General features: G+C 46.6%; 1 protein-coding gene across 1 annotated transcript in view; it reads left to right on the forward strand.

Annotated features, from left to right (window-relative positions):
* The window catches only part of chek1 (checkpoint kinase 1), a 50,833-nt gene extending 37,948 nt beyond the window's left edge, over window positions 1-12,885 (forward strand). Inside the window, exons 12-13 of the mRNA XM_038986416.1 lie at window positions 11,988-12,089; window positions 12,210-12,885. Of these exons, the coding sequence (XP_038842344.1) occupies window positions 11,988-12,089; window positions 12,210-12,305 (198 nt within the window). The 3' untranslated portion in view covers window positions 12,306-12,885. The remainder of the gene's footprint in view (window positions 1-11,987; window positions 12,090-12,209) is intronic.
* The last annotated feature ends 932 nt before the right edge of the window (window positions 12,886-13,817 follow it).

The raw sequence follows: 13,817 nt of genomic DNA on the forward strand, positions 1-13,817 counted from the left end.
TTCGGGTTTCCAATCTCTCCAAAAGAATGTGGTGATCGATGGTGTCAAAAGCGGCACTATGGTCTAGGAGCATGAGGACAGACGCAGAGCCTTGGTCTGACACCATTAAAAAGTAATTTACCACCTTCACGAGTGGTCTCAGTACTATGATAGAGTCTAAGACCAGACTGAAGCGTTTCGTATACATTATTTGTCTTCAGGAAGGCAGTTAGTTACTCTGTAACAGCTTTTTTTTTTTTTATGAGGGGAATGGGACATTCGATATAAGTGTTTAAAAAATATATATATTTAATGTTTTTTCAACAAACAAACAAAAATCGGCTCAATGTTTGTATTTTTCAGGAGAGGCTTTATTACTGCCACTTTTAGTGAGTTTGGTACACATCCGGAGAATAGGGAGCCTTTTATAACCAGGGCTGTCCACAACAAAAAATATATATATTTGTCAACGGAGTGTCATCCTGTTCTTTCGAGCAATCGATTAGTCTAAATGTTTAACCTTATTTTTATTATATATAGACACACACCTAATGTGTTTGGGAAAAAAATCACTACATATGCACTGAGCTTGTCTGATGCTTTAAGCACACTGTTTTATTAAATAATTAAGACACAAATTACTCAAAGAGCCCGATGGTCACACTGGGTTAAAAAAAATGACAGCGAGTGCCTGTGTGATTGGCGCACGTTGTCTCGCTCTCCCTACTGCAGCGAAACGGCAGCACAGCAAGTGTTCATAGCGCTGTCTGTGCTGAAGCTGCTACATCATTTCAGCCATTGAGTTTCTTACTGAGAAGTTCCGTTAACGAAATCCCTAATTTGTTTAGGAAAAACATTCCCTCTACCCTTGCTCTCTTTATTGGAAACATGTAAGAATCACATGCATGTGCCCAATAGGGCCGGACCTATAGCCTATCGTAATCACATCAATAAATTGGTTATAACAAACTCCAAACCCAGTAACATGTTACAGCAAAATGGATGTGGAGGACGTGAAAAAGAAACTTGAAACGGGCAAATGTTTACTGGTTGCTCAGGAGGAAGTCAGATCTGTGGAAGATATTGGACTTAGCTGTGGAAACTACTGGAGATCCAGACAAAGGAGGGTATAGGAGCAGGTATTGTGTGCCAAACAGTTGCTGTTAGATTACAATATTATATTTTTTTCTAACAATTTAGAACTGTTAACAACAAGTGTACCAGATAGTCTGTTCTAACGAAAAAAGGAGTATATAAAGCCTTTATTACAGCAGATTAAAAACGGTTGCATTTGTGAATTGCGTTTTATTTATTGTTTAGGCTAATTGTTCCCTTTAATTTCATCTAAAATACTTGATTGCATTTCAAAGCATGAATGCATCGTATGTGCTGTGATGGCATGAATGATTGATAGATACAGTAGCCTATTGAAATGTGGGCCTCAGTAAGTTACGGTATTAAGGGTTAGGGTTAGGGTTAGGTTAGGGTTAGGTTAGGGTTATATAGGGTTACTATACAGAGGGTTAGGGTTAAGGCTGCTATACAGAGGGTTAGGGTTAAGGCTGCTATACAGAGGGTTGGGGTTAAGGCTGCTATACAGAGGGTTGGGGTTAAGGCTGCTATACAGAGGGTTAGGGTTAAGGCTGCTATACAGAGGGTTAGGGTTAAGGCTGCTATACAGAGGGTTAGGGTTAAGGCTGCTATACAGAGGGTTAGGGTTAAGGCTGCTATACAGAGGGTTACGGTATTAAGGGTTAGGGTTAGGGTTGGGTTAGGGTTAGGTTAGGGTTAGGTTAGGGTTAGGTTAGGGTTAGGTTAGGGTTATATAGGGTTACTATACAGAATGTTAGGGTTAATACTACTATACAGAGGGTTAGGGTTAAGGCTGCTATACAGAGGGTTGGGGTTAAGGCTGCTATACAGAGGGTTGGGGTTAAGGCTGCTATACAGAGGGTTAGGGTTAAGGCTGCTATACAGAGGGTTAGGGTTAAGGCTGCTATACAGAGGGTTAGGGTTAAGGCTGCTATACAGAGGGTTGGGGTTAAGGCTGCTATACAGAGGGTTGGGGTTAAGGCTGCTATACAGAGGGTTGGGGTTAAGGCTGCTATACAGAGGGTTGGGGTTAAGGCTGCTATACAGAGGGTTGGGGTTAATACTACTATACAGAGGGTTAGGGTTAAGGCTGCTATACAGAGGGTTGGGGTTAAGGCTGCTATACAGAGGGTTGGGGTTAAGGCTGCTATACAGAGGGTTGGGGTTAAGGCTGCTATACAGAGGGTTGGGGTTAAGGCTGCTATACAGAGGGTTGGGGTTAAGGCTGCTATACAGAGGGTTGGGGTTAAGGCTGCTATACAGAGGGTTGGGGTTAAGGCTGCTATACAGAGGGTTGGGGTTAAGGCTGCTATACAGAGGGTTGGGGTTAAGGCTGCTATACAGAGGGTTAGGGTTAAGGCTGCTATACAGAGGGTTAGGGTTAAGGCTGCTATACAGAGGGTTGGGGTTAAGGCTGCTATACAGAGGGTTAGGGTTAAGGCTGCTATACAGAGGGTTAGGGTTAAGGCTGCTATACAGAGGGTTGGGGTTAAGGCTGCTATACAGAGGGTTGGGGTTAAGGCTGCTATACAGAGGGTTGGGGTTAAGGCTGCTATACAGAGGGTTAGGGTTAAGGCTGCTATACAGAGGGTTAGGGTTAATACTACTATACAGAGGGTTAGGGTTAAGGCTGCTATACAGAGGGTTAGGGTTAAGGCTGCTATACAGAGGGTTAGGGTTAAGGCTGCTATACAGAGTTAGGGTTAGGGTTAATACTACTATACAGAGGGTTAGGGTTAAGGCTTCTATACAAAGGGTTAGGGTTAAGGCTGCTATACAGAGGGTTGGGGTTAAGGCTGCTATACAGAGGGTTAGGGTTAATGCTGCTATACAGAGGGTTAGGGTTAAGGCTGCTATACAGAGGGTTAGGGTTAAGGCTGCTATACAGAGGGTTAGGGTTAAGACTACTATACAGAGGGTTAGGGTTAAGGCTGCTATACAGAGGGTTAGGGTTAAGGCTGCTATACAGAGGGTTAGGGTTAAGGCTGCTATACAGAGGGTTAGGGTTAAGGCTGCTATACGGAGGGTTAGGGTTAAGGCTGCTATACGGAGGGTTAGGGTTAATGCTACTATACGGAGGGTTAGGGTTAAGGCTGCTATACGGAGGGTTGGGGTTAAGGCTGCTATACAGAGTTAGGGTTAGGGTTAAGGCTGCTATACAGAGTTAGGGTTAGGGTTAAGGCTGCTATACAGAGTTAGGGTTAAGGCTGCTATACAGAGGGTTAGGGTTAAGGCTGCTATACAGAGGGTTAGGGTTAAGGCTGCTATACAGAGGGTTAGGGTTAATACTACTATACAGAGGGTTAGGGTTAAGGCTGCTATACAGAGGGTTGGGGTTAAGGCTGCTATACAGAGTTAGGGTTAGGGTTAAGGCTGCTATACAGAGTTAGGGTTAGGGTTAAGGCTGCTATACAGAGTTAGGGTTAAGGCTGCTATACAGAGGGTTAGGGTTAAGGCTGCTATACAGAGGGTTAGGGTTAAGGCTGCTATACAGAGGGTTAGGGTTAAGGCTGCTATACAGAGGGTTAGGGTTAAGGCTGCTATACAGAGGGTTGGGGTTAAGGCTGCTATACAGAGGGTTAGGGTTAATACTACTATACAGAGGGTTAGGGTTAAGGCTGCTATACAGAGGGTTGGGGTTAAGGCTGCTATACAGAGTTAGGGTTAGGGTTAAGGCTGCTATACAGAGTTAGGGTTAGGGTTAAGGCTGCTATACAGAGTTAGGGTTAAGGCTGCTATACAGAGGGTTAGGGTTAAGGCTGCTATACAGAGGGTTAGGGTTAAGGCTGCTATACAGAGGTTTGGGGTTAAGGCTGCTATACAGAGGTTTTGGGGTTAAGGCTGCTATACAAAGGTTTGGGGTTAAGGCTGCTATACAGAGGGTTGGGGTTAAGGCTGCTATACAGAGGGTTGGGGTTAAGGCTGCTATACAGAGGGTTGGGGTTAAGGCTGCTATACAGAGGGTTGGGGTTAAGGCTGCTATACAGAGGGTTGGGGTTAAGGCTGCTATACAGAGGGTTGGGGTTAAGGCTGCTATACAGAGGGTTGGGGTTAAGGCTGCTATACAGAGGGTTGGGGTTAAGGCTGCTATACAGAGGGTTGGGGTTAAGGCTGCTATACAGAGGGTTGGGGTTAAGGCTGCTATACAGAGGGTTGGGGTTAAGGCTGCTATACAGAGGGTTAGGGTTAAGGCTGCTATACAGAGGTTTGGGGTTAAGGCTGCTATACAGAGGTTTTGGGGTTAAGGCTGCTATACAGAGGTTTGGGGTTAAGGCTGCTATACAGAGGGTTGGGGTTAAGGCTGCTATACAGAGGGTTGGGGTTAAGGCTGCTATACAGAGGGTTGGGGTTAAGGCTGCTATACAGAGGGTTGGGGTTAAGGCTGCTATACAGAGGGTTGGGGTTAAGGCTGCTATACAGAGGGTTGGGGTTAAGGCTGCTATACAGAGGGTTGGGGTTAAGGCTGCTATACAGAGGGTTGGGGTTAAGGCTGCTATACAGAGGGTTGGGGTTAAGGCTGCTATACAGAGGGTTGGGGTTAAGGCTGCTATACAGAGGGTTGGGGTTAAGGCTGCTATACAGAGGGTTGGGGTTAAGGCTGCTATACAGAGGGTTGGGGTTAAGGCTGCTATACAGAGGGTTGGGGTTAAGGCTGCTATACAGAGGGTTGGGGTTAAGGCTGCTATACAGAGGGTTGGGGTTAAGGCTGCTATACAGAGGGTTGGGGTTAAGGCTGCTATACAGAGGGTTGGGGTTAAGGCTGCTATACAGAGGGTTGGGGTTAAGGCTGCTATACAGAGGGTTGGGGTTAAGGCTGCTATACAGAGGGTTGGGGTTAAGGCTGCTATACAGAGGGTTGGGGTTAAGGCTGCTATACAGAGGGTTGGGGTTAAGGCTGCTATACAGAGGGTTGGGGTTAAGGCTGCTATACAGAGGGTTGGGGTTAAGGCTGCTATACAGAGGGTTGGGGTTAAGGCTGCTATACAGAGGGTTGGGGTTAAGGCTGCTATACAGAGGGTTGGGGTTAAGGCTGCTATACAGAGGGTTGGGGTTAAGGCTGCTATACAGAGGGTTGGGGTTAAGGCTGCTATACAGAGGGTTGGGGTTAAGGCTGCTATACAGAGGGTTGGGGTTAAGGCTGCTATACAGAGGGTTGGGGTTAAGGCTGCTTTACAGAGGGTTGGGGTTAAGGCTGCTTTACAGAGGGTTGGGGTTAAGGCTGCTATACAGAGGGTTGGGGTTAAGGCTGCTATACAGAGGGTTGGGGTTAAGGCTGCTATACAGAGGGTTGGGGTTAAGGCTGCTATACAGAGGGTTGGGGTTAAGGCTGCTATACAGAGGGTTGGGGTTAAGGCTGCTATACAGAGGGTTGGGGTTAAGGCTGCTATACAGAGGGTTAGGGTTAAGGCTGCTATACAGAGCCTACTAATGATAATGACCTGGTGGTTATACAAGGCTACTATACAGAGTCTACTAATGATAATGACCTGGTGGTTATACAAGGCTACTATACAGAGTCTACTAATGATAATGACCTGGTGGTTATACAAGGTTACTATACAGAGTCTACTAATGATAATGACCTGGTGGTTCTATACAGAGCCTACTAATGATAATGACCTGGTGGTTATACAAGGCTGCTATACAGAGCCTACTAATGATAATGACCTGGTGGTTATACAAGGCTACTAATGATAATGACCTGGTGGTTATACAAGGCTACTATACAGAGTCTACTAATGATAATGACCTGGTGGTTATACAAGGCTACTATACAGAGCCTACTAATGATAATGACCTGGTGGTTATACAAGGCTGCTATACAGAGTCTACTAATGATAATGACCTGGTGGTTATACAAGGCTGCTATACAGAGCCTACTAATGATAATGACCTGGTGGTTATACAAGGCTGCTTATACAGAGTCTACTAATGATAATGACCTGGTGGTTATACAAGGCTACTATTCAGAGCCTACTAATGATAATGACCTGGTGGTTATACAAGGCTGCTATACAGAGTCTACTAATGATAATGACCTGGTGGTTATACAAGGCTACTATACAGAGTCTACTAATGATAATGACCTGGTGGTTATACAAGGCTGCTATACAGAGTCTACTAATGATAATGACCTGGTGGTTATACAAGGCTACTATACAGAGCCTACTAATGATAATGACCTGGTGGTTATACAAGGCTGCTATACAAGACTACTAATGATAATGACCTGGTGGTTATACAAGGCTACTATACAGAGCCTACTAATGATAATGACCTGGTGGTTATACAAGGCTGCTATACAGAGCCTACTAATGATAATGACCTGGTGGTTATACAAGGCTACTATACAGAGCCTACTAATGATAATGACCTGGTGGTTATACAAGGCTGCTATACAGAGCCTACTAATGATAATGACCTGGTGGTTATACAAGGCTGCTATACAGAGCCTACTAATGATAATGACCTGGTGGTTATACAAGGCTACTATACAGAGCCTACTAATGATAATGACCTGGTGGTTATACAAGGCTGCTATACAGAGCCTACTAATGATAATGACCTGGTGGTTATACAAGGCTGCTATACAGAGTCTACTAATGATAATGACCTGGTGGTTATACAAGGCTACTATACAGAGTCTACTAATGATAATGACCTGGTGGTTATACAAGGCTGCTATACAGAGTCTACTAATGATAATGACCTGGTGGTTATACAAGGCTGCTATACAAGACTACTAATGATAATGACCTGGTGGTTATACAAGGCTGCTATACAGAGCCTACTAATGATAATGACCTGGTGGTTATACAAGGCTGCTATACAGAGTCTACTAATGATAATGACCTGGTGGTTATACAAGGCTACTATACAGAGCCTACTAATGATAATGACCTGGTGGTTATACAAGGCTACTATACAGAGCCTACTAATGATAATGACCTGGTGGTTATACAAGGCTGCTATACAGAGCCTACTAATGATAATGACCTGGTGGTTATACAAGGCTGCTATACAGAGCCTACTAATGATAATGACCTGGTGGTTATACAAGGCTGCTATACAGAGTCTACTAATGATAATGACCTGGTGGTTATACAAGGCTACTATACAGAGCCTACTAATGATAATGACCTGGTGGTTATACAAGGCTGCTATACAGAGTCTACTAATGATAATGACCTGGTGGTTATACAAGGCTGCTATACAGAGCCTACTAATGATAATGACCTGGTGGTTATACAAGGCTGCTATACAGAGTCTACTAATGATAATGACCTGGTGGTTATACAAGGCTGCTATACAGAGCCTACTAATGATAATGACCTGGTGGTTATACAAGGCTGCTATACAGAGCCTACTAATGATAATGACCTGGTGGTTATACAAGACTACTATACAGAGACTACTAATGATAATGACCTGGTGGTTATACAAGACTACTATACAGAGCCTACTAATGATAATGACCTGGTGGTTATACAAGGCTGCTATACAGAGCCTACTAATGATAATGACCTGGTGGTTATACAAGGCTACTATACAGTCTACTAATGATAATGACCTGGTGGTTATACAAGGCTACTATACAGAGCCTACTAATGATAATGACCTGGTGGTTATACAAGGCTGCCATACAGAGTCTACTAATGATAATGACCTGGTGGTTATACAAGGCTACTATACAGAGCCTACTAATGATAATGACCTGGTGGTTATACAAGGCTGCTATACAAGACTACTAATGATAATGACCTGGTGGTTATACAAGGCTACTATACATCCACGAAGCAGCCACAACCGTCAGTAAGAGTGTCTTTGAGTCTTTGAATGAAGAGATGGAGATAAAAGCTTGTCGCTTAACTGACCTGACTTTTAGTTTTCCTGAGCGTCTACTATAAAAAAAAAAATAACATCATTCCTAATGTTTAATATCCCTGCGCTCTCGCATGACTCCATTAAACAGGCAGAATAACTAGCTAAATTATTCCAAATGTTGTGACAGTGATTTAAAGATGCATTATGCAGAAATCACTTCACCATTTTCTGGTTGCAAGTTCATATCCCACCAGTTATGACATGTCGTCCATCTGGCCCCGCCCTAGTTCATATCCCACCAGTTATATGACATGTCGTCCATCTGGCCCCGCCCTAGTTCATATCCCACCAGTTATATGACATGTCGGCCATGTGGCCCCGCCCTAGTTCATATCCCACCAGTTATGACATGTCGGCCATCTGGCCCCGCCCTAGTTCATATCCCACCAGTTATGACATGTCGTCCATCTGGCCCCGCCCTAGTTCATATCCCACCAGTTATATGACATGTCGTCCATGTGGCCCCGCCCTAGTTCATATCCCACCAGTTATATGCCATGTCGGCCATCTGGCCCCGCCCTAGTTCATATCCCACCAGTTTTATGACATGTCGGCCATGTGGCCCCGCCCTAGTTCATATCCCACCAGTTATATGACATGTCGTCCATCTGGCCCCGCCCTAGTTCATATCCCACCAGTTATATGACATGTCGGCCATGTGGCCCCGCCCTAGTTCATATCCCACCAGTTATGACATGTCGTCCATGTGGCCCCGCCCTAGTTCATATCCCACCAGTTATATGACATGTTGTCCATGTGGCCCCGCCCTAGTTCATATCCCACCAGTTATATGACATGTCGTCCATGTGGCCCCGCCCTAGTTCATATCCCACCAGTTATGACATGTCGGCCATCTGGCCCCGCCCTAGTTCATATCCCACCAGTTATGACATGTCGGCCATCTGGCCCCGCCCTAGTTCATATCCCACCAGTTATATGACATGTCGTCCATGTGGCCCCGCCCTAGTTCATATCCCACCAGTTATATGACATGTCGGCCATCTGGCCCCGCCCTAGTTCATATCCCACCAGTAATATGACATGTCGCCCATCTGGCCCCGCCCTAGTTCATATCCCACCAGTAATATGACATGTCGCCCATCTGGCCCCGCCCTAGTTCATATCCCACCAGTTATATGCCATGTCGGCCATCTGGCCCCGCCCTAGTTCATATCCCACCAGTTATATGCCATGTCGGCCATCTGGCCCCGCCCTAGTTCATATCCCACCAGTTATATGCCATGTCGGCCATCTGGCCCCGCCCTAGTTCATATCCCACCAGTTATGACATGTCGCCCATCTGGCCCCGCCCTAGTTCATATCCCACCAGTTATATGACATGTCGCCCATCTGGCCCCGCCCTAGTTCATATCCCACCAGTTATATGCCATGTCGGCCATCTGGCCCCGCCCTAGTTCATATCCCACCAGTTATATGCCATGTCGGCCATCTGGCCCCGCCCTAGTTCATATCCCACCAGTTATGACATGTCGTCCATCTGGCCCCGCCCTAGTTCATATCCCACCAGTTATATGACATGTCGTCCATCTGGCCCCGCCCTAGTTCATATCCCACCAGTTATATGACATGTCGGCCATGTGGCCCCGCCCTAGTTCATATCCCACCAGTTATGACATGTCGTCCATCTGGCCCCGCCCTAGTTCATATCCCACCAGTTATATGACATGTCGTCCATTTGTCCCCGCCCTAGTTCATATCCCACCAGTTATATGACATGTCGTCCATGTGGCCCCGCCCTAGTTCATATCCCACCAGTTATGACATGTCGGCCATCTGGCCCCGCCCTAGTTCATATCCCACCAGTTATATGACATGTCGTCCATGTGGCCCCGCCCTAGTTCATATCCCACCAGTTATATGACATGTCGGCCATCTGGCCCCGCCCTAGTTCATATCCCACCAGTAATATGACATGTCGTCCATCTGGCCCCGCCCTAGTTCATATCCCACCAGTTATATGACATGTCGCCCATCTGGCCCCGCCCTAGTTCATATCCCACCAGTTATATACCATGTCGGCCATGTGGCCCCGCCCTAGTTCATATCCCACCAGTTACACACACGTCGGCCATATTGACCCGCCCTAGTTCATATCCCACCAGTTATATGCCATGTCGGCCATCTGGCCCCGCCCTAGTTCATATCCCACCAGTTATATGACATGTCGTCCATGTGGCCCCGCCCTAGTTCATATCCCACCAGTTATATGCCATGTCGGCCATCTGGCCCCGCCCTAGTTCATATCCCACCAGTTATGACATGTCGGCCATGTGGCCCCGCCCTAGTTCATATCCCACCAGTTATGACATGTCGGCCATCTGGCCCCGCCCTAGTTCATATCCCACCAGTTATGACATGTCGGCCATGTGGCCCCGCCCTAGTTCATATCCCACCAGTTATATGCCATGTCGGCCATCTGGCCCCGCCCTAGTTCATATCCCACCAGTTATGACATGTCGTCCATGTGGCCCCGCCCTAGTTCATATCCCACCAGTTATATGACATGTCGTCCATGTGGCCCCGCCCTAGTTCATATCCCACCAGTTATATGACATGTCGTCCATGTGGCCCCGCCCTAGTTCATATCCCACCAGTTATATGACATGTCGTCCATGTGGCCCCGCCCTAGTTCATATCCCACCAGTTATATGCCATGTCGGCCATGTGGCCCCGCTCTAGTTCATATCCCACCAGTTATATGCCATGTCGGCCATCTGGCCCCGCCCTAGTTCATATCCCACCAGTTATATGACATGTCGGCCATGTGGCCCCGCCCTAGTTCATATCCCACCAGTTATATGACATGTCGGCCATGTGGCCCCGCCCTAGTTCATATCCCACCAGTTATATGACATGTCGGCCATCTGGCCCCGCCCTAGTTCATATCCCACCAGTTATATGACATGTCGTCCATGTGGCCCCGCCCTAGTTCATATCCCACCAGTTATATGCCATGTCGGCCATCTGGCCCCGCTCTAGTTCATATCCCACCAGTTATATGCCATGTCGGCCATCTGGCCCCGCCCTAGTTCATATCCCACCAGTTATATGACATGTCGGCCATGTGGCCCCGCCCTAGTTCATATCCCACCAGTTATATGACATGTCGGCCATGTGGCCCCGCCCTAGTTCATATCCCACCAGTTATATGACATGTCGGCCATCTGGCCCCGCCCTAGTTCATATCCCACCAGTAATATGACATGTCGCCCATCTGGCCCCGCTCTAGTTCATATCCCACCAGTTATATGACATGTCGGCCATGTGGCCCCGCCCTAGTTCATATCCCACCAGTTATATGACATGTCGGCCATCTGGCCCCGCTCTAGTTCATATCCCACCAGTTACACACACGTCGGCCATATTGACCCGCCCTAGTTCATATCCCACCAGTTATATGCCATGTCGGCCATGTGGCCCCGCTCTAGTTCATATCCCACCAGTTATATGACATGTCGGCCATGTGGCCCCGCCCTAGTTCATATCCCACCAGTTATATGACATGTCGGCCATCTGGCCCCGCTCTAGTTCATATCCCACCAGTTACACACACGTCGGCCATATTGACCCGCCCTAGTTCATATCCCACCAGTTATATGCCATGTCGGCCATGTGGCCCCGCTCTAGTTCATATCCCACCAGTTATATGCCATGTCGGCCATGTGGCCCCGCCCTAGTTCATATCCCACCAGTTATATGACATGTCGGCCATGTGGCCCCGCTCTAGTTCATATCCCACCAGTTATATGACATGTCGGCCATCTGGCCCCGCCCTAGTTCATATCCCACCAGTTATATGACATGTCGGCCATGTGGCCCCGCCCTAGTTCATATCCCACCAGTTATATGACATGTCGGCCATGTGGCCCCGCTCTAGTTCATATCCCACCAGTTATATGACATGTCGGCCATCTGGCCCCGCCCTAGTTCATATCCCACCAGTTACACACACATCTTATCTAAACAGGTGCACACCCCTTTAACCCCTATTGCGTGTCTGTGTTTCCCAGGTAACGGTCAGTACTCTGGATAGACGGAACCATAAGTTGATATTTAAGGTTCATCTGATGGAACTGGACGAGAGAGTTTTACTGGACTTCAGACTATCCAAGGTAGGGGATACGGACGTGTGTGTGTGTAATACAACTGTGAATGTACTCAGTTGACTATATCTGCCCATCTTTGCAGTATCCTGCATCACTTCATGGATACTGATGGTGTGTGTGTTACAGGGCGATGGTCTGGAGTTTAAGCGTCTCTTCCTGAAGATCAAACAGAAGCTAAGTGACGTCATCAGCACCCAGAGAATACCACTTCCTGTCACATGATCAGATGCCATCTACGTCATGGAACACACACCAGAAGATATCAGGCGGTGTTTTACTATCCTCATGCGTACCGGAAATCCCAAAAAAGTCCCCACCAGGAGAGTAAAACAAGGAAAATTCTCCTTTCCCAGGTCCCCATGAGGATAGACCATTTTAAGCTAAGGTAAAATGATTTTGAATTAAATAGATTTCAGGTCCCCACAAGGATAGTAACACATATGGTGTGTGTAGTTGCAGTAGCTGCTACAGCTGGGACCATAAACAGAAAATGATCCTCACCGACCATACTAATCACTTATCACAGGCATTCTGCTGAAATGATTCATTATGATAAGTAGCCTTTACTAGAGAAATGTCCATTTTGAAATGAAAGAGGTGTGCTAATAGTCAATGGGACAATTGATAACTACAACCATCAAACTAGTAGTAGTTTAAAGGAGAATCTAAAACAAATGGTGGAGCACAATGTTATAAACGTATCTGAACGACTCTCTGAACGACTCTCTGAACGACTCTCTGAACGACTCTCTGTCTGACTCTCTGAACGACTCTCTGAACGACTCTCTGTCTGACTCTCTGAACGACTCTCTGTCTGACTCTGAACGACTCTCTGAACGACTCTCTGTCTGACTCTCTGAACGACTCTCTGAACGACTCTCTGTCTGACTCTCTGTCTGACTCTCTGAACGACTCTCTGAACGACTCTCTGAACGACTCTCTGTCTGACTCTCTGTCTGACTCTCTGTCTGACTCTCTGTCTGACTCTCTGTCTGACTCTCTGTCTGACTCTCTGTCTGACTCTGTCTGACTCTCTGAACGACTCTCTGAACGACTCTCTGAACGACTCTCTGAACGACTCTCTGAACGACTCTCTGAACGACTCTGTCTGACTCTCTGTCTGACTCTCTGTCTGACTCTCTGTCTGACTCTCTGTCTGACTCTCTGTCTGACTCTCTGTCTGACTCTCTGTCTGACTCTCTCGTGTTGGTGTGTAACCCTTATTGTGTATCAAATAAAATAAGTTGTGATAAGAACTGTACTTTATTTCAACCTGGAAGGCAGAACAGACAGGTGCTTAGGCTGCATTCACACCATCTCCTATATTCGTAAATACCAGCATATGACTTGGAAAAATACACTTGCACGCCCTTCCAACTGGTAATTACTAGTGGGAAACTCGTCTATCATCTCTGAGCTTCAACTTCTCCCACATGCTGAACTCTGACGTCACATACTAAGGAAATTACCTTGATAACAGCATTTTTGGAAGTTAAATGCAATAGCAAAACATTATTTATGAAAAACGATCTATTAGTTTGGTATTTGAACACTATAATGTTTTTGAGCATGAAAGCTGTACTATTAATACAAATTGTGTTTGCTGAGTTTCCCACTTGTTATGAACGCAGCATTATCCAGAATGTATGGATGTGTGTGATCTTCAGCCCGTTGCCATGACTGTGATGGTGACGTTGACAGGTTCGTTGTCCTCAGCGGGTAGAGGAGGTGAGA

This window comes from Salvelinus namaycush, unplaced genomic scaffold, assembly GCF_016432855.1.
Source record: "Salvelinus namaycush isolate Seneca unplaced genomic scaffold, SaNama_1.0 Scaffold47, whole genome shotgun sequence".
NCBI classification, from domain to species: Eukaryota; Metazoa; Chordata; class Actinopteri; order Salmoniformes; family Salmonidae; genus Salvelinus; species Salvelinus namaycush.